Source organism: Squalius cephalus, assembly GCF_949319135.1.
Source record: "Squalius cephalus genome assembly, chromosome: 12".
NCBI lineage: Eukaryota > Metazoa > Chordata > Actinopteri > Cypriniformes > Leuciscidae > Squalius > Squalius cephalus.
In genome coordinates, this window is record NC_137133.1 from 7,793,914 (window position 1) to 7,818,729 (window position 24,816).

At 40.1% G+C, this 24,816-nt stretch overlaps 1 protein-coding gene across 2 annotated transcripts; it reads right to left on the reverse strand.

The window, feature by feature from the left end:
- Positions 1-1,424: 1,424 nt before the first annotated feature.
- Positions 1,425-11,434, reverse strand: LOC307168312 (leukocyte elastase inhibitor-like). Of its 2 annotated transcripts, none has more exons than XM_079888108.1 (7): positions 11,399-11,434; positions 4,448-4,629; positions 2,854-2,991; positions 2,600-2,717; positions 2,337-2,479; positions 1,985-2,152; positions 1,425-1,892 (listed from the first exon to the last, which is right to left on the reverse strand). In XM_079888108.1, the coding sequence occupies exons 2-7, from the start codon at positions 4,613-4,615 to the stop codon at positions 1,485-1,487; spliced, it is 1,143 nt and encodes a 380-aa protein (XP_079744234.1). In that variant the 5' UTR covers positions 4,616-4,629; positions 11,399-11,434; the 3' UTR covers positions 1,425-1,484. The 2 variants fall into 2 exon arrangements, with proteins under 2 accessions (XP_079744234.1, XP_079744233.1); XM_079888107.1 differs by lacking the exon at positions 11,399-11,434 and adding an exon at positions 4,848-5,166.
- Positions 11,435-24,816: the final 13,382 nt, after the last annotated feature.

Below are 24,816 nucleotides of genomic sequence, written 5' to 3' on the forward strand. Positions count from 1 at the left end.
ATGATCCATTTCCATTCAGTGTAGGCTAACTAACACTTAGAAAGCAGCAGTGGTAGAAACAGGTTCTCTCACTTTGCATAATGCACTACAATTTGAATCCAGTGCAGTCGGAAAATCTGATTGACTTCTGAAGTTCGTGAATATAGGCTAATGTATTTAAAATAGAAATGAGACTTAATAGCACCAATAGTAGCCTAATGTGTCAGTTCCTCATATTGACTGATGATGACACTGCAACAAATACAAGCCAAAACATCAGCAGTGAATACCATTGTGCAACCATCTTTCAATTCACTTATAAATGTATTATAGGCTAAGTCCTTTTCCCGTAATTCAGTTGTCCTCTTATTTGTTTCTAAAGCTCCCTACTGCAACGTTTATAAAGTATTGTAGGCTACATGTTATAATATTAACTGGATGTTCTAAAAGGTGTGGTTAAGCTCTAAAATGTTCAGTAATGTGTTTAATAGCCTATTGCACTGTCTGCATTGATTTGGTGTTGTTATTGCTGTATTTCGGGTGCGGCACAAAAAGGGCGTGTCGCAATCAGTGGGCGGTTTTCAACCTCTGTACCTGACTTTACTAAAATCATGAAAGCTCATCCCTAAACCAAGCCCTAGTGGGTTAAAGCAAATCAGGTAAAGCGGTTGCATTGGACTGCATTTGGTCTAAGTGTTCAAATGGGCATGAAGATTTAATGTCTGTTTTGTTTGTATATTGTTTGATTTTAATAAAAAAATCAAGTGGCATGAAGACAGCAAGAGTAGAACCCTTGATTTCCCCTATGCACTCCCGAAGTGAGCTGCATTTACACCTTTTTAATGTCAATACTTTGCACATACATTTCTAAATGTCTGTTCAGAAGTCCCTATGTAACGGATGACAAAATGTGCTTCTATTTAAAGTAATTAAAAGCAGTTGCAAACGTTTTACAAAATACACATAGGCCCTACTCATCTCTGCAGCAATTCAATATGCAACACTTTTCGTTTTAATTCCAAATTGTATGTAATAGGCCTATCTAATTAATTTACCTTGCACTGCAAAATTTCCCTGGCATCTCATTGTTTCTGTGCACATGAGTTCCTGAACATAATGAATGATGGTATACGCTTGATCTCATAAAGCAGTATTAGAGAATGTGTTGATTTTAGTGTGCGTTTCATTATCCATTTTTTAGCAAACAGAAACATCAGCCTGCTTAATGACTGTATTTTGATTTACTTTTTGTCTCGGCTAGCAAATTTGCACAAAACAATACTGTGATAGTCTTAAAAGCATTATTAAAAATGTGTTGAAAATGTATTGCATTGTGAGCCATCATTTTCCATAAAAAGTGTTCATTTCTAAATGTGTGTATTTCAAGTAAATCCATTATCTTTGTGTTGTGGCGCTTCCTCTTAAAAACCAAACACACAATATGTGAATTATTTAATAATAGTATTTATTGTTTATATTTTGGTGTTAAGACAACCATAACAAATTTAAGATGATCCTCTGAATCTGCCAAAGAAGAGGATGCTGTTGGTGGGGTTGTGCCTGATGTAGAATAAGAACGGGTGATCTGCCATGAAGTGCTCTTCTCGAAGCATACAGAAGCTCACAATGGCTGCTGTAGCTGCTGCCGCCTCTGTGCCTTCTTCATTCACATCAACAAATGCCTTATGGGCCACCGCTGAAATGAAGAGGCCACCCTGACTGCTCATGCCTGTCAGATCAGCCTTTCCTTCCAGGAAAACAGAAGTCATCCCCATCCCCATCAATGTTTCTGCTAAGGAGCTCTCAACCTCCAGTTTGAACTTTGGCAAATAGACTATGATATCTGTCTGGGTGTCCATATTGTTTCTGTTGGTCCATTCATGAAGCTTGTCAAGGGTCAACTCACTCTCCAGCTGTCAAACACACAAAGTAATACTGTTGAGTCTCTGAACAAACACGATACCAAATATAATCAAGAAGATCAGTACAAAAACATTTAGCCAACCTTCAGAAGAGGGTCAGAGCCATCCTGAGTTTCCTCAGGAAGAAGGATCAACATGCTGAGCTCCTCCTTCACGTATGGCAACTCCAGCACTTGCAAGCGGTGCTCATAGATGTAGTTGAAGGGGAACTTTTTCTTCTGGTTCATCATTTGCACTGGTCGGCTCTCATTCTGATAAAAGATAGATACATGTGCAAATGAAAGAGTGAACAGGAAGAATATGACTCTCTGTCAAGTAGGTATGATGTAGTACATCAAGTCTAAGGACGTACCACTGCAGTTGTACAATATTTTGCAAACAGACTTTGATTTTGATTCAGCACAGAAATGTTTCTGTGTTAAATAAGAATTGCACCTGGTTTATTTTAAATGGCATTTCTCTAGTGTCTTGAGCATTAAATCTCTGCAGCCAGTTCCCTTTGAAGTAGATGGCATTAACCAGAGCTAGTCTGGTCATTCCAGTCACCATTCCTGGTTTGAGAAGATCTCTGATTTTATCTGAAAAACACAAGTTTGTATTTCTGATTTCACATCTGTGACTTTTTAAAAAGGTTTTCTAGCAACAGGTCCAAACGGATTATTTTATCCAAAATAGAACTGTATAATTGTTCTTCTCACTCTCAGTCTGCTCTTCCACCCATTTGTTAATGAGCTGTCTTGACTTGTCCGATGCTCCAATGAAGTCCACAGCCTGAAGGTCAGCGTGGTACAGCTTCAGGGTGGACTCCAAATACTCCTGCAGGACACATGACAACACATTCAGCAAAAAAGAGGCCTCAAGAAAGACCTTGAGATTAGAAAGTTAAACAATAATGTTAAATATCTTGGCTTAGCCTCAAAATGTCTCATTGTTAAAGGCAGAATGGTCTCACAGGTAAGAAGCTGAAGGTTTTCTCTCCATAAAGGCGGTTGGCCAGTTTGAGGATGTAGGAGGCTGATGGACTGTTGATCGATGAGGTGAGGGTCTCAAAATGAGAGTGAACATCAGACACAGAACTGAAGGACAAAACCTGCACAGAGAAATCATTTTTATAGATTATAAAACAAAAACATGCCTGTGGAAAGACTAAGCTACGAGTGTGCACTGAAGAGCCTGTTCTGAGCACATTTATTGAAAGGAATTAAACTAAATCAAGGATTTCATATAATTTTCATTGAAGTTTGTGGTCCGTTGTCAAGCCAGGAATGTATTATCTAAATGAGTCTGTAATTAAATCAAATACATATAACATGCTGAGGATAGGCACAAGTTGGCCTTTGTGGCTACAATCTGGGACATTTTATTCTAGGTCCATTTTAGTTGTTTTTTCTTTAGTATTTTGAGGCAAGCTTCTTCTAAAAGAGCCACTGGTGGAGTGAGAGAGAGCAGCTGTTATCATTTGTTTACATTTGTTTACATACTTCACCTCTCCCTCTCTCTGTTGAGTCAGTCACTCACTGGTTGTATCACAATCTGCATGCACTCTTCGGCCAATAAAATGTTCTGCTGTATCTAGTTAATCTATAAAAGTTAATACTTTGCATTCCGTATTGAAGTGAATTGCAGTCTAAGCATATTCAACAACTTTTTAAAAGACTAAAAACATCTTAATGACAATGTATTCAGTCAGCATAGACACTGCTGTGTGTGTTCATGCAAAGAACATTGCCATTTTCTAATATGCAGTCAATATGTAACTGCAGTGACTTCTTACCAAATACTTCTATCATGAATTTATTAGCTTATAGTAGGGAACTGAACTCATTTAAACTGACAAATGACAATAGGTTATTCTGAAAGAGAGCACTGTTTGCTTTGGAAATTGTAATGAGATGGCCGCATGATTGATGAACTGAAATGTCAGGAAGAATAATGATAATTCAAAGAAACTCAAAAGTTACACAGGAAAAAATTTAAACTGCCGTAATGTTTTCTCAACTCTAATTAAAACTAATTTATTAATGAAAGCATTCTCAAATCATTTTTAAAATAATCCTCAGGCTCTATGAGAATGAAATGTATCCCCCCCCCCTCCCCCTCTGGGTAACTCACTGGGTAACCATTGCATAACTGTGTGCCATTGTTTGAATGTGATAAATGCATCTCTCTACTAAGCTCAAACAGTGTTTAATCTTATGACATATGGGCCTCACCCCATTTTTTCAATCATAGGGTTGTTTTTCTCTTTCTTGTTTTGGGTTGTGTTTTGTTTTCAAGCAGGATTTTCCAGTCACCGATTTTGCATAATAACTTGTAGTGGGGTGGGGGGGCGGGGAGGGGGGATACATTTCATTTTCATAGAGCCTGAGAATTATTTTAAAAATGATTTGAGAATGCTTTCATTAATAAATTAGTTTTAATTAGGGTTGAGAAAACATTACGGCAGTTTAAAACTTTTCCTGCGTAACTTTGAGATTCACAATTACAAAAATTTATTGGAAACCCTCACAGCCCTTGCTTGGTCTCCTGCCGCCTATACATCATACCTTTGCCATTTCTTTAGATGTGTCTCCTCGGGCTCCTAAGTAAACCATGCTGAGCGCTGCGCTGATGCTCAATGGGGAAAAAAACATGTTTCCCTCGGCGTTGCTCGCGCTCAGAGCCCGATAGAGATCCAGAGCGAAGAGACTGTTAGCACGAGCGACACCCTCCATGACTGATGATGATACTGCAAAAAGAGCCCAAGTATTATGATAGCACCATAATTTATCCCATCGTTACAATAGCGCTTCTGACAAAACAATTAGCCTACGAGTCAGACAACCTGTCAGGGAAACGCGGAAGTAGTAGCCTACATTAGTGTTCATTATGGGAAACAAAACTGCAGTTCTGTGCGCCATTTTTTAGACACACATATGTGTATTGATTAAGTAGCCTATTACTTACATTTAATGAAAGATGCTTGTCCCAAACGTACGTCTGTGTGAGAGAGAAACCTGCCCTACAGTCATGCGATATAAATGATCAGCAACGCCCATAATGAGCGAAAAAAAAAAAAAAAAACTAGAGAAGCAAACTGCAGAAGTTAGACATAACAGGTGAGTCAGTCTCACACTCACCCGCCCTTTTATTGCCTTTTCATATGCTTCCCTTATTTTACTGCATGATTTACAGCCAATTTCAAAATTAAATAAAACATTTTTTGGAATGGTTGTGTGCTTTCTTTGGAGAGAGACAGAAAGAGAGCGAGAGCGAGTGAGAGAGTGGACAATAGGAGATAGACTTTATGTTTTGTCAGCAACACAACGCAGATGCATTCAATGAATGTGACTATGTGAATGCTCTGGACTAATCAGTTGGACTTTGTGCATAAAGGCTGAGTCACACAGTTGGATCAGAGGTTCTGCGCAATTAAACCGTCAAAGGCCTCTCACAATAGCTGTGTTAGTCAGAAATGCTTCTTCCGTCTAGTGTTTTTCAGCCTATCAATATGGTTCTTTGTTTTTTATTGATCTATTGGGCATAGACTATTGATTTATTCAGGATACCCAAGGTTTCTACCTTAAGAGATAACACCAATCATTTGGCAGGATAAGGAATTATGAATGAAAGAGTTGACCTCACTGTTAATGCACATTAAGTAGCCTACAGATTGAGCAACTGAAAATTGGACATTGCTCTGTTAACTTAAGGTTGGACCTATAGCTTACACACACACACACACACACACAGAGACATTCTTGTAGATCTCTTTTTGTAGATCAACATTCATTGACACAATACTATCTCCTTACCCTAACCCATACCTAACTAACTGCCAAACCCGAACCCTTACCCTAAACATATACCCTTAATAGAAGTCTTTACCTTCAAACCAGCCTTTAAAGGGGTCTCAGAATAGTTTGGGATCAGTAAGACTATGTTTTTGAAAGAAGTATCATCTCAGCTCAAAGCTGCATTTATTTATATATGCCTATATATAAACAGTAAAAACAGTGATAATGTGTCCTTCAGAAACCATTCTAATATGCTGAAACATTTCTTATTATTATCAATATTGAAAACCATTGTGCTGCTGAATGTTTTTATTTTAATTTATTTTTTTTATAGATAAATAGAAAAAGTTCAAAAGAACAGCAATTAGTTGAAATAGAAATTTCACTTTTGATCAATTTAATGCGACCTTGCTGAATTAAACTATTAATTTCTATAATTTTTTTATCTTAACCTACATTATTCAGCAATTATACAGTCTACTTAACAAAACAGCTGAAAACCCTTTGATTGTGAACAATAATTATTTTTAAGAGCTGAGTAGACGGAGTACTGTAATTTAAATATATAGCCTACATATTTAATATGCAAAGTAGTGAATTGGGTGCACACTGCACAGAATGCTTGAGGACTCAACAGCAGCACATAAATTAGCCTACAGTGTAGGAAAATAAATTACAAGGGATTAGGCTTGCTGCGGTAGTCAGTGTTGCTGGTGTTACCAGTGTTACCGATGCTCAGCCAAAACACAGATTACAACACTTGCCCACCACGGCACCGCCCCCCACAATCTCTTCTCTTCCACTTAATTCTCCTATGCTGTTGACGTAGTGTAAGCAGCGCAGAACTTCTAGGTTCTACGTCAGAACGCTGCCTCACTATTGATCACGTGAGAGTGAACAGCACCAGGATTCCACAACCTGAATTAACTTATGTCCCTGAGTTTCTGAGATGAGAGAAATCAGATGAGAACAAACTGTTGATATACAGGTTCCTGAAGGGCTCACAGCCTCAAACACATATGAATGACCTGACTGTGAATGCATTACCTCTAGCGGCCTCCAGTGGCCACTCACACAAGGTAATGTCGGCATACCAACATGTACAACGAACCACATACAACAGGTGTAACTGTTGATGTATAAGAGGAAGCCGTCTGAAAGGGATGTCCAGGTACTAACCCGGATTGTATCCATAAAACAAACCACAGCTGCCCAACTCACTGCAGAATTAAATGCGCACTTTGGCTCTGCTGTTTCCACCAAAACAGTTAATCAGGAGCTCCACAGAGTCAATATTCATGGTCAGTGTTTTGGTGTGGAGAAGCACCAAAGAGGCTTAACACTCGCACTGTTGCTGCTCAGAGTGAAAGCACGGGGGATCAGTGATGGTTTGGGCTGCAATATCATGACATTCCCTATTGTGCTTGATAGCCACTTCAACTGCCAAAGAACTATTTTGACCATGTGCACCTAATGGTTCAAACATTGTACCCTAAAGGGGGTGCTGTGTATCAGCATGATAATGCACCAATACACACAGCAAGACTTGTAACAGTTGAACATGTCCCATGGCTTGCACAGAAACAAGATCTAAAAAAAAAGATTAACCACTTTGGGGTATTTTTGAGGAGTGAGTCAGAAAATGTTCTCCTCCACCAGCATCACATAGTGACCTGACCATTGTTCTGGAATAGGAATGCTTCAGAATCCTTCTGGCCACTGTTAAGGACTGTCATTCCCAAGGCGAATTGATGCTGTATTGGCTGCAAAAGGAGGCCCTTCACCATAGTAATAAAGTATTGTCTTCTAAAAACAGGTGTTTCCGTTTCATTCAGTTTCATCCAACCACTGTAGATGTTTTGAACGCAGGCAGACAATCACTCACTCACAAACATACACACACACACACACACACATACAAACACAAACCATTGCTGCTCTTGAATTACACACAGACAGCAGCACTTACTTGGACGTCAGAATGAGGTTTAAATAAAACTCATCTTGTCAGCACCATGGTTTGCTGTTTCCACACCTCACACTGCATGCATACTTTCTCCAGAGTGTGTGTATGTGTGTGAGTGTGTGTGGCCTGGTAAACCCTATTATGGGGACAAAATGTCCACACAAAGATGGCAATATTCAAAATCCTGGTCCCAATGAGGAAAACAGCTTATAAATCATACTAAGTGATGTTTTTTGAAAGGTTTAGGGGTAGTGTTAGAAAACACAACATGTGTGTGTGTGTGTGTGTGTGTGTGTGTGTGTGTGTGTGTGTGTGTGTGTGTGTGTGTGTGTGCGTGCGTGCGTGCGTGCGTGTGTGTGTGTGTTTGGCATTAATTAGCCATATAGTGTGTCCTCAGAAGTCAGCTAAATATGACAACCTCCCTTTGGGGGCATCCCCAATTAGAAAACTGATTCATAAAGCAAATAATGTTTTTTCTCTGATGATACAAAATATTTTCTGCTAGAGTTAAGCTTTGGAAAATGATTCATATGTAATAATAAGCTTCATATAAAACAATAGCAATCTACGGTATGTCCTCATTTAGATAGCTAACTAAATGGGTAGGCTATATACATGTGAGAGGAGAGAGATTTAGTCAGGAGGGACTAAAGGGTATAATTTGGCTCCCTGGAAGTGGGGGGGGGGGGGGGGGGGGGAATGGTTGGCCATGAAAATACTGTATGTAACATTGCTCAGTGGTTGACGGACAGGCAGGCACAAACATACACATCAGCTTCCTAAGTGTACCAAACATCTGCAAATGTACTGAAACACTTACCCCACCAACACACAGACAGACAGAGATACACCATGACACATGCACTTTCCTTGACCCCATTCCCAAAACAACTGAAGAGATGATGTTGCAATTATAATAATAATTATTAAATCATAAATAATCAAATTATACATAATGTAAATCTAAATTCAATATTTTTAGTTTTCTGTTATGTTTACAAAAGCATGTGACTGTGAAACTTTAGAACCTTTTTAAATGCCTTACATGCTCATACAGGTTTATGAAAGGACACGAGCAGCTGCAGTTTGGCTTTGATCGTGCTATTTTCAATGAGAGCACAATCCATCATATACAACAGCACAAGTGCAAGCTCATAGCATAGCTAACCTATATTCCAACACAATAAAGGAATCTTTATAGCTTTAACCACGAACACCAAGTAAGTAGATATCATCAACTGTCTTAAATAAGCCAAGGAGAACAGAATTTGACATAGTGCTTCTGTCCCTTTTCATTGCACTAGATTTTCCATTCTCAAAATTATTATTTATCTGCAGATGTGGATTTGCCATATTGCCTAAATTTGGCCACGGGTGTTAAACCTTGAACAGCATTATTAAAACAAGCATTTTTGGGAAAAAAAAGTGCACACATAAGTCTTAAGCCACGTACACACTGTTAAGTTTCAGGAGTGACAACCGCATTTAAATGGGGGAATGAATTATCGTTCCATGTTTGCTGATTTGCTTGCAAGATCTGGCAAAACGAATGAGTCAAGGCTCGTGTGCTACTTTCCCTGTGATTTCTTCTTGCACTGCACAGACGAGAGACACATCTCTGATGCACGTTAAATACAAGTATTTTAACGTTCATCAGAGATGCATCTCTCATAAATCTCGTCGTACGTCATTAACTAGCTCGGTTCCGTACACACTGTGTCGATTTTTTGTAGCTTAATGCACTCTGGTAAACTACTGAACTTTGTGTGTACAGAACAGGATTAACCGATAACCTAATTTAACTGCAGGTCGTGGCCATATAGTCCATTAGGTGGTTTCTCACTGACGTTTCAATCACAGCTGAAGGCTATAAATAATATGAGCGACAAGACAAAGGTTTATTAGACTTCACAAAGCTAGGGAGCAGGTGCTTTAGACTGAATTTTCTCTAAATGCAGTGTAGGAAAATATTATTGCCATTAAACATTTCAGTTAATAGGCTACTTACAAATACTCAAACAAGTCACTGACTTTACTTCTCGTCAGTAAATTCTTTCACCATCCTCATGCTATTTGATGAATCAAAATGTAAGAATTTATGGGGTATTTCTTTATGAATTGGTGTGTTTTTTAAAATAAGTATACCGGATATCTTTACTCTAAGATTTTGCTCTTTGTTTGGGTTTGTTGGCTTTCACGGTCATGAAATTGCCCTTACCCATGCACTGCACAAGCACACACAGGAAAGGGGAACACATGGCACTGAAATTCCACACCCTCTACAATAACGTTTAACCCCCTTCCCACTCTCTGCCCTTCTGTTACACCCCACACCCCTCCACCCCCACCTCACATTTACACTTTGACTTGTCTCTGACTTTGTTGACCCGTTTCCACATCCCACAGACTCTCTCTCCTTCCTTATTTGACTGTGTGCCACTTATACAGTGTATACTATGGAGACAAGACACCATGTTTTATGCTGTCCACAGATTTATGGATAAACATCCTTGATATAGAGTACATAGAATGTGTTTTACAACAAAAGGAAGAAAAAAGGAAAAGCCGACTTGTGACTTGGGAGCGACTTGTTGACCGCCTCATCGAATGTAAGTGGAAAACAAATGACATTTTGTATGGTATCAGTGTGATATTCTAAATATGCAACAATACTGTAATTAAATATGCTTTAATTGAATGAACAGCTGCTGTAATGTTGCATTAACAAGCCTGTACATTTAGCATGCCTAATGAACTATCAAGATGCATTTGTGTCAATAAATGTTTGTGTTTAATCTATTGGTGTAAGTGGAAAGTGCATTGTAGTATGTGCAATTTTACACTGCACGGTTATTACCATGAGGCAGCTGCAAAAGTGATGGTGCTGATACAAGATCTGAGATTAAATGTTCCCTGGTCCGTCTGAGTATGAGGACAAAATGGCTCCACAAACTTTATAGTCATCATATTTATTGTCATTTTACAACAGACATCAAGACATTTCTTCTGAATTTACTAAGAATATTACAGGTTCCTGACCAACATAGATAAAAACCCAATGTGAAATATCCTTTATTTGTGCTGTAGTTACGTCTATTGATCTTGGTGTATGGAAGCAAAGCTTTAAAGAAACAAGCCCTGGCTTCAAAACTCAAATGTTTCCCCTAACATATGTTATCAAGTGAAAACTGTCAGTCAAAAATAATTAAGAAGAAGTGACGTCAAAGAAGCAATGTTCCAAGAAACACCCTGCCAAAATCTCACTGAGTTCTTGGCTGGGTGGGGGTTAATGTAATGATATATTCTCATAGGGACCATATCAAAAGAACATCCTAACTCTAGAATCATATCTAATCTGTTTAACAAACACGACAATTTAATTTAGTAGGCCTATCTAATTTAGGACCATTCCCTATAGAGATGTAATTTGATGAATAAAAAAATAACTTAAATGGATAGTTCACCCAAAAACGAAATTTGCTGTTAATTTATCCACCCTCAGGCCATCCAAGATGTAACGTTATGTCATTTTTTCTTCTTCAGTTGAACACTAAATAAGTTTTTAGCTGATGGTGATTTGTAGGCTATAATGCAAGTCAATACTGTCATGTTGAGAGTCAAAAAAACATGCTACAACCTACAGGCAAAACAAAATTAATACCGTGGCTCTTGACAATAGCCTACATTGAGGTCTTTTGAAGCGAAACGATCGGTTTGTGCAAGAAGCTGAACATTAGTTATAACAACATTATTACCTGTAATCCATAGTCTCGGAAAACGGTCCTGAGCGCACAGCAAGCTCAGGACCGTTTTCCGAGACTATGGATTACAGGTAATAATGTTGTTATAACTAATGTTCAGTTTCTTGCACAAACCGATCGTTTCGCTTTATCGTTTCGCCCCGTCTCTGTTGTAAACAAACACACCGTCAACTCACACGTGCTGACGGTGTGTTTGTTTACAACAGAGACGGAGGACGGACGCGTGTGTTGTGTTGTTCATTAAAATCGTACTTAGGCCTACTTGTGCTTATACTGAATGCAACAACCTATATAAATGCCTGATCTCAATCTGGAAGATTGACTTTTCACAGGTTCTAAACGTTTGAGCTCCCGCGCATGTCATTATGTGACAGGAAGCTCGCACTGCAAACTGCCATGAACGCACACAGGACCGTTTCCGTTTGTTGAGGCGCTGTCTAAAGAGCTTAGTGTAGCCACTGAGTATATATTTTTCATCCAAAGCATCACTGAAATATTTATTTATTTTTGTTTATTTACATTTAAGTTATGTTCTGATTCTCTCTTACTGCTATATTTTTCAATGATTCAACAACATTACAAAGTTAAAGGTATAATCTGTAACTTTTTTGCGCCAGAGGTCGCATTTTCAAAACAATAACAAAGGCGAAGCTTGATGACTATGAAGGAGAGTGGAACGATGGGAGATGTCGTTTTCATCCATAGATATATGGAATTCACGAATCATATAAATTATATATCAGATAATACATTTTTTTTTTTAGCCTGTTTCTATAATATGTGACAATTTGTCGAATGATTTGGTGGGTTAATGCTACTGTATTAAATTTCACTGCCATATACTTGGTCAACAGTCACCAGACTTGATTAAAAGCATTACTGAAGCACAAAGAAAGTTCAATATAACTGTATGTCTACAATAAATAATATATATTTGTTTACCTGTCTATTAAAACACATGCGAGAGCAGAGTCTCTGTCAAGTCCAAGTTTGTCGTGAAGCTCTCTCCATCTCGAAAACGCCACACCGATATTGATCCAATTTTTTTATTTCGTACCTTTATTTCGTTTTAATAATCGTGAACCATGATGACTGAATGACACAACAGCGGCCTGTGCAATATTGTATCATAGATATGTATAGATTGCTCATTAGCAGCTTACGTAGGCCTATAACGGCCCATTGAAACGGCCGCTAATGAGTGTATTATAACTATGATTTCTACAAGCGGAAACCGAGGATAGCACAGATATTACGTGATTGATATGCGACAATGACAAGGGACAAGCCATTATTTAAAACTGGAATTTCTCTGGATTTACAAATTTGCATGAAATATATCACACTGTGCAAGTGGTTTTTGAATATTTTATTACAGAAATCTTACATATTGTAGGCCTACCTTTAAACTATTTCAGGTGTTTTTCATTGCACATTTGTCAATTTAAAAAATCTTTCCGTTTTTATAATTTTTAGTTAAAAAAAAAAAAAAAAAATTTTTAAAGGGGGCGTGACCAAAAAAAATTGAAAACCACTGAAATACACTATCACACTCTCAGTTAATGGACTGCCAGGCAGAAAGCATCTCAAAAACCTGAATGGCTTGATCACAATGAATCTGATCACTTGTTATTTTACTGTTCACAAAAGATAGGGCTATGATTGGCGTGATATCTCAGGACAGTTATTTCAGTGATATCTTTCAGAGAGTATAGTTTTTTCAGTACTATTTCCATAAAATAGCCTACCCTACATCACTATTTAATGAGATAAACAAACAAAAATAACAACGTAATATTATACAAATGATAAATGCTTGCACAAACATATTATTTTGTTTGGTTAGTATCTCGGTATGTTCTGACAGAGAGTCAAAGAGTTTGCCTTTCATCACTAAGCCGTTCAAAGCCCTTTAATTGAGACTCTGTAACACTGCACCAGAGAATATGAAAGCAAGGCTAAGACCACAGTACATAGTCACGCACTCATTGCTCTGTACAGGACAAAACACCAACAAAATTGTCCACTATGAACATAACTGGGGGAAAAAAGAAAATATATATATACTGAATGTTTTAGTTTAAGTCAGCAATACTTGTTTTTTAGAACAAATCCAAATCATAGGAGTTTTTATAGGATTTGTTTGACTCCATATCAAAGTATTATGGAAAGAGACCTAAAGTGAACCTAAAATACAGTGTGACATAAGGTATCCCATACTAATAGAGAGGACACAGTCAGAACCAGCATTCTTATTTCATTCTAGGGAATAATGCTTGACCACAGGCGCCAGAGCTGATTGAGGCTTGTGTCTGGTTTGAAAATAGAGCGTTTTTTCTTGTTGTTAGGGTGTCCCAGACCCAGGGGAATCACTCCACTCTATGACTTTCTGTTACACTAGGGCATGCAGATGGATCAACATGCTATGCACAGAATGGCATCTCAACTGATCCCTTGGAAACAGAACAACACGCTTAGTTCCTATCAGAGTATGTTGAGCTAGAGCTGATATCTAAATGCAGCTTGGATCATTGGTGACAGATATAGTGCATAAATTGAGTTATGTGAAGAGAGTCTTTTGGAGTCACAGTATTTATTTACTTTTTGTCACATTGTAAAAGTACTTACCTTTAAACAAGACATAATAATTGATGATAATTATTTGAACTATGCATTGTTCAAATGCAGTATGGACAAACGTCTTTCAAAATAAGGATCACCACCTGGGCCAAATGCGCAAAATGACCACCTGACCCCCATAAAGCTGCTTATAGCTGCTCACCCTAAACATTACCCATCCCAGATGTCAGCACTGACCTGCACCCGCTCACTTACCCAAAACACAAAACCATGAACTCATACATATACATAACATGACACATTTACCAATCTGTTCTTGAGTGTAATGAAATCCAGAAAAACAACAGACTTTCTTCCTTTATGTCTAAATAAAGATGCTTAGATTATTGGACTATTAATATATCCACCTTATTATTTTGCAATGTGGAAGTAAGCTATTTTCTGTGAACGTGTGAGACTTCCGATTCATTAGCCACTATATAGATAAATAAATAACTAAAATAATAACAAAGTGCATGAAACAGTAAAACCATTTGCGTAACAAAGCAGTGTGTTTATAATTTCAACAATACATTAAAAACAGTATGGTAAGAAATAGCTGTTTGCAATAGAAGCATAACAATGTCATAACGAATGACGGAAGCCAGACACATAGGTGCGTCCCAATTCAAGTGCTTATGCACTATGCCGTTTTGTAGTAGTGTGAGTGTGTTCACACTGAAAATTCCATATAGAAAAAGTGCACTTTAAATACCCGAATGATGCACTTAATTAACCAACAAAACAAATGGGTGTTTCTCAAATGTAAGGCTGCATTCCTAGTTTAATCCTTCTAAGGCTTGTAGGCTAGTGTCCTTCTCAGCATTAAAGGGATGGTTCGGAGTAAAATCAACCTAGGGTCCTTTGCACCATGACCTCGAGCCAAACACCCCCCAGAAGCCTTTTTTCCCTTGGTCGAACATTATTAAAGTTAGAGCTTATTTAGAGATATCAGCCGAATGGCTTAGTGCAGGTGCTAACGGATCCAAGGATGCATCTCGTAAATTACCCCACTAATAATGTCCAGAATGGTACCAAACTTATACAGTAGCACAAATAGGTTCTGTACTCATAAAACGGGGCATTGGAAAGTTTGTAAGTACATCAGGAGTTTATTTAAATAACACTTGCCTGATGGATCATGCTACTGCTAACCCGGACGTCGAGGTCACTTCCGTGATTTGGGAAAAGCACGTCAAATTCCTGGCAGAAAGCGATGCATAAGGATGTAGTGTAATGTAGTGAATGTCCCTGTGTGTGTAATAAGGATAGCCATAGGAAAGTGAGAGCACGCACTTTATGACAGCTCATCGAGTCATTTTAAGTTTCCCAATTTATTAAGCACCCACTGAAAAGGTGTGTATATATTTGTTTACTGTTAGTTGTAACAAGTGTTTTGTGTACTTCGCTGTGTATGTTGATGATAATGAAAGGGATAACGTTAGAGAGAGAGGTTATGGATAAGACTTTAATGCACACTTCTCATACTGTGTTTATTCAGCTCTTACAGTGATTTTCTGGAGAAAAACTAACGCTTCATCATTTGTGTGATGTACAATAAACTTCATTGAAATCATCAGTATATTTTTGGCCATCGTTCGGAAGGGGTCCGCTACAGCAGGCTTATAATAGAGGATAAAAGCAGGTGAAAAATACGTTATAACAGTAATTAAACTAAAATATACCTGTTCTATCTCCATACAGCATATATTCTCTGATTCTATGGGCACTGAGAGTTTCTGTTTTGATATTTATCATCCTGTGAGATGAAGCTCGTGAAGCTCCGCCCTCTGTGCGACAGCAACAGCTCATTTGCATTTAAAGGGATACACAATAAAACGATGTGTTTCTCTGAGCCCCAAAATGTGACAATTTAAACATGCTGTAAAAAATTATCTGTTGGGTATTTTGAGCTAAAACTTCACATACACACTCTGGGGACATCAGAGACTTATTTTACATCTTGTGAAAAGGGGCATAATAGGTGCCCTTTAAACAACGTGGCGCAGGACATGAAAATGATAACTGCGTCAGGCTGAAACTACTAGCAAAAAAACACTTGCGTCACGCTTGGCGCTGCATTGCATTGCAAAAAGTACACTGATGACCTACTTCTTCTGCTTCGGCTACTAAAATTAACATGTACCACCCGACTCCCCCCTGACTGATTTGTTACTTTTTTTTATTTCAAAAATGTTACTTTTTTCTCTTCTACTATTTTCAGCTCAGAAGACAAAACCAAGTTTACTGCCGACAGGAAGAGGAGGGGTGTTAGGTCCAATTAAACCACCACTGCCCATGCACTGCATTTCTTAACAACAGAGCCATGGGGGAGGAATCACATGTCAAGGAGCTTGATGTGGGTCAACTTGCCGTTTTTGGGCACCTTGAACGAGTAGAAAGAATGCGTTGCTACTGGGAGCTCAAACATGTCCAACTAAACACTCTAGAGCAGGTAACTCCAACAGATATGTTAGACACACACGTCATAGGTGTACACACTAGCATTTAAAAGTTTGGGGTCAGAAAGATTTTTTAAAAGAAATAACATATTAAACTGATCACAAGTGCCATTTATAATGTTACAAATTATTTATATTTTCTGCTGTTTAAATGCTGTTCTTTTGATGTTTCTAATTATAAAAGAATCCTGAAAAAAAGTATTACTGTTTCCACAAATGTATAGACCCCTTTTGCGGCGACGTCACAATTACGTCACAGCGCTAGCTGGAGGCAAAACAAAGGGAAAACTGGAGGCGGCCAATACAAACCAGCACAGATTTGGCTACATAATAAGGAGCTTAAATTATTATTTTTATTATTAAATGTCATCTTGTTGTGTTGTTGGGTGCAATAATCGATGAAAAATGAGTATGCTGTATCTGGAATTTTTATTTCTAGAAAATATTCATATCATTAAAATTGCACCGTAATGTCACTCTTTACATTGTCGTCTTCTTGGCGCTGGCTAGGCAGAACTGCGGATCGTACCACACAAGTCTTTACATGACCATTCAGCACATAGTTATAGGCATCTAAAGATTTACAGCGGGGGAAATAAGTATTGAACACGTCATAATTTTTCTCAGTAAATATATATCCAAAGGTGCTATTGACATGAAATTTTCACCAGATGTTGGTAACAACCCAAGTAAGCCATACATACAAAGAAACAAACAAAAATAAGTTCAGAAATTAAGTTATGTGTAATAATGTGAAATGACACAGGGAAAAAGTATTGAACACATGAAGAAAGGGAGGCGCAAAAAGGCATGGAAAGCCAAGACAACTGCTGAAAACTTACAGTAATTAAAAAGCAATCCAGCCCCCTGTCAGTGGAAATTAATAACAGCTGGTTCAGTCCCAAATGATGGCCTACAAAAAGGTGTCATTGCCAAGGTGTCACACAAGACACATCTCATGATGGGTAAAAGCAAAGAGCTGTCTCAAGACCTTCGCAACCTAATTGTTCCAACACATAATGATGGCATTGGTTATAGGCGCCATTCTAAGCTTCTGAATGGTCCAGTGAGCACTTTTGGGGCCATAATACGGAAGTGGAAAGACAATAATTTCACCATAAATTTGCCTCGACCAGTGCTCCTCGCAAGATTTCTGACAGAGGAGTGAAAAGAATAATCAGAAGAGTTTAAAAAGTCGGGTCAAAAGACAAAAGACAGGACAAAATCGGATTTTCTCCAGTCACTGTTAAAAAACAAGCTAACAAAACTTGCAAACTAGCGTTAGTGAAGCGGCCAGAGGGATCGTTCTGCCTCCACCTAAGCTCCGCCCACAAAAAAACGTCACCATGTTTACTAACTGAAAAGGGGTCTATTAAGCATCACAACTGTTTTTATCATTGATAATAATAAGAGGGAGGGAGGGTCGGCCCCTCCTTGAACTGCCACCTTATCATGGTGGAGGGGTTTGAGTACCCAAATGATTCTAGGAGCTATGTTGTCCGGGACTATATGCCCCTGGTAGGGTCTCCCAAGGCAAACAGGTCCTAGGTGACGGGTCAGGCTAAGAGCGGTTCAGAAGCCCATTATGAGACACAATCAATCAAGGACCGAGATGTCACCCGGCATGGTGCAGCCGGGGCCCCATCCTGGAGCCAGGCCCGGGGTTGGGGCTCGCATGCGAGCGCCTGCTGGCCGGGCCTCCACCCATGGGGCCTGGCCGGGCTCAGCCCGAAGGAGTGATGTGGGGCCGTCCTCCCGTGGGCTCACCACCTGCAGGAGGGACCGTAAGGGGCCGGTGCATAGGGGATCGGGCAGTAGTCGAAGGCGAGGGCCTCGACAACCCGATCTCTGGACATGGAAACTGGCTTTAAGGACGTGGAATGTTACCTTGCTTGCGGGGAAGGAGCCTGAGCTTGTGCGGGAGGTTGAGAGGTACTGACTAGAGATAGTCGGGCTTACCTCCACGCGCAGCTTGGGCTCTGGAACCACACTCCTTGAGAGAGGCTGGACTCTCTACCACTCTGGAGTTGCCCATGGTGTGAGATGGTGGGCTGGTGTGGGTTTGCTTATAGCCCCCCAGCTCAGCCACCATGTATTGGAGTTCACCCCGGTGAACGAGAGGGTCGCTTCCCTGCGCCTTCGGGTCGGGGACAAGTCTCTCACTGTCGTGTGTGCCTACGGGCCGAACGGCAGTGCAGAGTACCCGGCCCTCTTGGAGTCTCTGGGAGGGGAGCTGGAAAGTGCTAGTCACAGCTTGTCCATAACGAACACCATGTTCAAGCATAAGGGTGTCCATCAGTGCACGTGGCACCAGGACACCCTATTCCGGAGGTTGATGATCCACTTTGTGGTCGTTTGAGCCGACCTCCGGCCATATGTCTTGGACACTTGGGTGAAGAGAGGGGCGGAGCTGTCAACTGATCACCACCTGGTGGTGAGTTAGATCCAATGGCGGGGGAGGAAGCTGGACAGTCTCGGCAGACCCAAACGTACTGTGAGGGTCTGTTGGCAATGTTTGGTCAAGTCCCCTGTCAAAATCGGGCCTGGGAGGGGACATGTCTTCCATTGAGGAAGCAGAGGCTGAGGGCTCAGAGGTGGACTTGTCCATCACCCAAGCTGAAGTCACAAAGTTAGTTAAGAAGCTCCTCGGAGATCCGAGTACCTCAAATCTCTGGATGTTGTGGAGCTGTCTTGGCTGACACGCCTCTGTAGCATTGCGTGGCGGTCAGGGACAGTACCTCTGGACTGGCAGACCGGGGTGGTGGTCCCTCTTTTCAAGAAAGGGGACCGTAGGGTGTGTTCCAACTACAGGGCGATCACACTTCTCAGCCTCCCTGGGAAAGTCTATTCCAGGGTACTGGAGAGGGGAATTCGGCCCATAGTTGAGTTCAGGAGGAACTGTGTGGTTTTCGTCCCGGTCATGGAACACTGGGCCAGCTCTGTACCCTCTCCAGGGGGCTGGAGGGTTCATGGGAGTTTGCCCAACCAATCCACATGTGCTTTGTGGATTTGGAGAAGGCATTCGACTGTGTCCCTTGTGGCGTCCTGTGGAGGGTGCTCTGGGAGTATGGGGTCCGGGGCCCTCTGTTAAGGGCTGTCCGGTCCCTGTACGACACCCTGTGGTTCGCATTGCCGGCAGTAAGTCAGACTTGTTCCCGGTGCATGTTGGACTCCGGCAGGGCTGCCCTATGTCACCGGTTCTGTTCATAATTTTTATGGGCAGAATTTCTAAGCGCAGCCAGGGGCCGGAGGGTTTCCGGGTTGGGGACCACACGATTTCGTCTCTGCTTTTTGCGGATGATGTTGTCATGTTGGCCTCATCAGACCAGGACCAGCTTCAGCTTGCACTGGGACAGTTTGCAACGAGGGTGAAGCGGCTGGGATAAGAATTAGCACCTCCAAGTACAAGACCATGGTTCTCAGTCAGAAAAGGGTGGCTTGCTCGCTTCAGGTTGGTGGAGAGTTCCTGCCTCAAGTGGAGGAGTTCAAGTATCTTGGGGTCTTGTTCATGAGTGAGGGAAGGATGGAACGGGTGATCGACAGACGGATCGGTGCAGCTTCAACAGTAATGCGGTCGATGTTCCAGTCTGTCGTGGTGAAGAAGGAGCTGAGCTGCAAGGCGAAGCTCTCGATTTACCGGTCGATCTACGTTCCTACACTCACCTATGGTCATGAGCTGTGGGTCATGACCGAAAGGACAAGATCCCAGATACAGGCGGCTGAAATGAGCTTTCTCCGCAGGGTGGCTGGGCGCTCCCTTAGAGATAGGGTGAGGAGCTCGGTCACTCGGGAGGAGCTCAGAGTAAAGCCGCTGCTCCTCCCACCGGGAGGAGACCCCGGGGAAGACCTAGGACACGCTAGGGGGATTATGTCTCCCGGCTGGCCTGGGAACACCTTGGTATTCCCCCAGAAGAGCTGGAGGAAGTGTCTAGGGAGAGGGAAGTGTGGATGTCTCTGCTTAGACTGCTGCCCCCACGACCCGGCCCCGGATAAGCAGAAGAAGATTGATGGATAATAATAAGAAATGTTACTTGAGAAGCAAATCAGCATATTAGAATGAATTCTGAAGGATCATGTGACACTGTAATGACTGCTAAAAATTACATTTTAAAATGTACTCAAATAGAAAACAGTAATTTTAAATTGTAATAATATTTCACAATATTACTGTTTTTGATCAAATAGATTGAGCTTTGGTAAGCATAAGAGGTTTCTTTCAAAAACATAAAAAAATCTTTCCAAATTTTTGAATTTTTTTTTCAAAATTCAATTTTTTTTTTTTTGGTAGTGTATAAGCCAGGGTGAAATTGCTAATTGTTTGTGCATTATTTCAGCTAGTTGTGTTGTGCTGTTTTAAATGTGCCCATAGAGGGGGCTGTATCATCATGCATCACACCCATTATATCTGAAGAATTTTCTGTTTCCGTTTGCAAACTGATGACATATTGTCTGGGGTATTTGACAGCATGCTACAGTTAATTTGAAAATAACTATCAAGTTTTATGCTTTTTCACTTACTAGCTGATCCATGGGAATTTTTTAGAGATTGGACATGGTCATGTACAATAAACGTGCTGTTGGCACTGTGAATGCTTACTGACCATCCAGGAGGGGGCGACAGTTCATGAAATATTTTACTGCATTGCTTGCTGACTCACTAGGCTAGGGCTTTGAAATCTAACAGTATGTCTTGTGACTACACTTAAGACATTTCTTATAAAGTATGAATGATCATGTTTGAGACTATCATATATTTGTTATTTTATAGGATTATATATCATCTATCAATTTGTTATTTCAACAATCATTAAACTGAATAATAATGTTAGGGGGTAACAGTTCAGGACCAGATGTTTTATATAATTATAATTATAATAAATTGAAGAAACGTTTTACTGAAGATAGTTTGCAGTTTCATCAGCAGAAGTCAGCTTCAAGACTCACACAGAAGTTCGTAGGCCCTACACCAAGGTCTAAGCTACCTTAGGGCTTGAACACCTTGAACCTTGCTTCAGGTTGCAGTTTCTGATTGGCTAAGAACACATATAGTCTAAGCAAATTTCCACACATGGATAAATAGTCAATATAGTTGTCGCATGATTCCTAGATTTAGGTCTGCGGTGACCTCGGAGGTCGGAGAAAGGCGTCTTCGGGTCAGTTGTTGCATGCCGAAGTGTCCCATAGCTCCTATACAAGACCTGCACAGTACATCCAACGCACACACAAAAGCCTGAGCTAGCTATCATCAGGACAAACTACCAAAACATACAGATAATACATTCCCTCCTCAGGAAAAAGTGCAGATACTATTCACTTTAGTTTCTAGAGAAATACACATGAAAGTGTAAAGTGTAAATCAGGTGTAGTCACGTATAGTTGGACCCCTGTAACCTTAACTCGTCAGCTAGAAACAGATATATAGACAACACATGTTGAGGGTCACATCAGAATGTACCTAAAAGCAGCTGGTTAACACTCACAGCAAACATATGATTAAAAGTATATTTGAATCACTCATTGAATATAGAAATTACTCATTACATATACATTGAAGCAGCAGTGGATTCCAATCCACCCCCTTCAATAATAATAATAATTAACCGCATATGTTAATGCGTTAATTTTGACAGCCCTAATATATACAGTGCAATGCATAAGTGAATACACCCATGCTAAAGTTGACTAAAAAGAGGAATAAAAAATCATATTTTGGAAATTGAACTTAATGCCTTAATTTAAAAAATTAGGAAAAATCCAACCTTTAAGGACACCAATTTTCTTTGTGAATGAATAATGTATCGTAAATAAATAAATGTTCTTCCTTAAAATACATGGTGCATAAGTGAGTACACCCCTATGTTAAATTCCCATAGAGGCAGGCAGATTTTTATTTTTAAGTATTTAAAAAAAAAAAAATTTAGGATACTATGCATCCTGATAAAGTTCCCTTGGCCTTTGGAATTAAAATAGCCCCACATCATCACATAGCCTTCACCATACCTAGAGATTGGCATGGGGTACTTTCCATAAGATCATCTCTCAATGCAAATCAAACTAGCTTTTAGGCTAACTGAAATAAAACCATGCCAATCTCTAGGTATGGTGAAGGCTATGTGATGATGTGGGGCTATTTTAATTCCAAAGGCCAAGGGAACTTTATCAGGATGCATAGTATCCTAAAAAATTTTTTTTAAAAAAATACTTAAAAATGAAAATCTGCCTGCCTCTATGGGAATTTAACATAGGGGTGTACTCACTTATGCACCATGTATTTTAAGGAAGAACATTTATTTATTTACGATACATTATTCATTCACAAAGAAAATTGGTGTCCTTAAAGGTTGGATTTTTCCTAATTTTTTTAATTAAGGCATTAAGTTAAATTTCCAAAATATGATTTTTTTATTCCTCTTTTTAGTCAACTTTAGCATGGGTGTATTCACTTATGCATAGCACTGTATATATCCCAGAAGGAAGCTTCTGAAGCTGACTCACAAGAAAGCCCGCAGACAGTTTGCTGAGAGCAACCTGCCCAATATATATATACATATAGGGCCGTCTATGTAATGTGTCCGATTATGCTAGGGCTGTGTATGTTAAATGGGACCATATATACACTGAATATATAGAGTATCTCACAAAAGTGACCCCTAACATTTCAGCAAACATTTTAGTATATCTTCTTAAGTGACAATACTACAGAAATGAAACTTGGATATATTTCAGAGTAGTCAATGTGCTGCTTGTATAGCAGTTTATATTTACTGTCCTGAAAATAATAATTTACTGAACATAACTCAATATACATCTGGCAACAAAAGTGAGTACACCCTAAGTGATAATACGTCGTTTAACCATGCAAAGCCACATGTCCTATTCATCATTTTCATGTTTTTGTCTGCTTGACAGGACCATACAAATTTGTGTATCTTGTATTAGAGCAGTTAAAATTTGTGCTTTGAGTACATTTCTTTCATACTGACCACTGGATGTTCAACATGGCACCTCATTGCAAAGAACTCTCTAAGGATTTGAGAATTAGAATTGTTGCTCTCCACAAAGTTGACCTATAGGCTATAAGAAGATTGGTAACACCCTGAAACTGAGTTACAGTACAGTGGCCAGGGTCATACAGAGATTTTCCAAGACGGGTTCCACTTGGAACAGGCCTCGCAAGGGTCAATCAAGAGTCCTTGTGCTGTGCGTCAGGTGCAGAAGCTGGCTTCAAAAAACAGACGCATGAATCCTGCCAGCATTGCTTTAGAGGCTGCAGAAGCGGAAGGTCAGCTTGTCAGTGCTCAGACCATACGACACACACTACAACAAGCTGGTTTGCATGGCCGTCGTGCCAGAAGGAAGCCTCTTCAGAGCCTGGCTCACAAGAAAGCCCGCAAACAGATTGCTGAAAGCAACCTGTCCAAGAGCATGAATTACCGGAACCATGTCCTGTGGTCTGATGAGACTAAAATAAACTTGTTTGGCTCAGATGGTGTCCAGCATGTGTGGCGACGCCCTGGTAAGGAGTACCAAGACAATTGTGTCTTGCCTACAGTCGATGTATGTTGCTGGTACTGGGGAGCTGAGTTTCATTGAGGAAAACATGGATTTCAACATGTACTGTGACATTCTGAAGTAGAACATGATGCCCTCCCTTCAGAAACTGGGTCCGCCAAGATGACAACTGCCTTGCTGAGGAAGCTGAAGGTGAAGATGATGGAGTGGCCAAGTATGTCTCCAGACCTGAACTCTATTGAGCACCTGTGGGGCATCCTCAAGCTGAAGGTGAAGTGCCACGTGTCTAACATCCAGCAGCTCCGTGATGTTATTATGGAGGAGTGGAAGAGGATCCCAGCAACAACCTGTGCAGCTCTGGTGAATTCCATGGCCAGGAGGATTAAGGCAGTGTTAGATAACAATGGTGCTCACACAACACTTTGGACACAGTTTTGACATGTTCACTTAGCGTGTGCTCACTTTTGTTGCCAGCTATTTTGACAATAATGGCTGTAAGTTGAGTTATTTTCAGAGGACAGTAAATATATACTGATATACAAGCAGCACATTGAAATGTATTATACATATATATATCAGTGAATATTTTATATTTCTGTGTATTGTGACTGTGTGCCAGATGACCTATAGGTTGCAAAACAAAGTCAGATAGGAGTAATCTAAGAACTGCAGTCTATTTAAATCAGATTGCTACCGTTACGGTTTACCCCCCAACATGTCTCTTATCACTTTGTGAGTGTGACTGCACAGCCTTGGTCTTTTGAGTAGCTGTGAGTGTGTGCTTGAATGTCAGCGTGCACGTGCGCATATCTCTAGTCT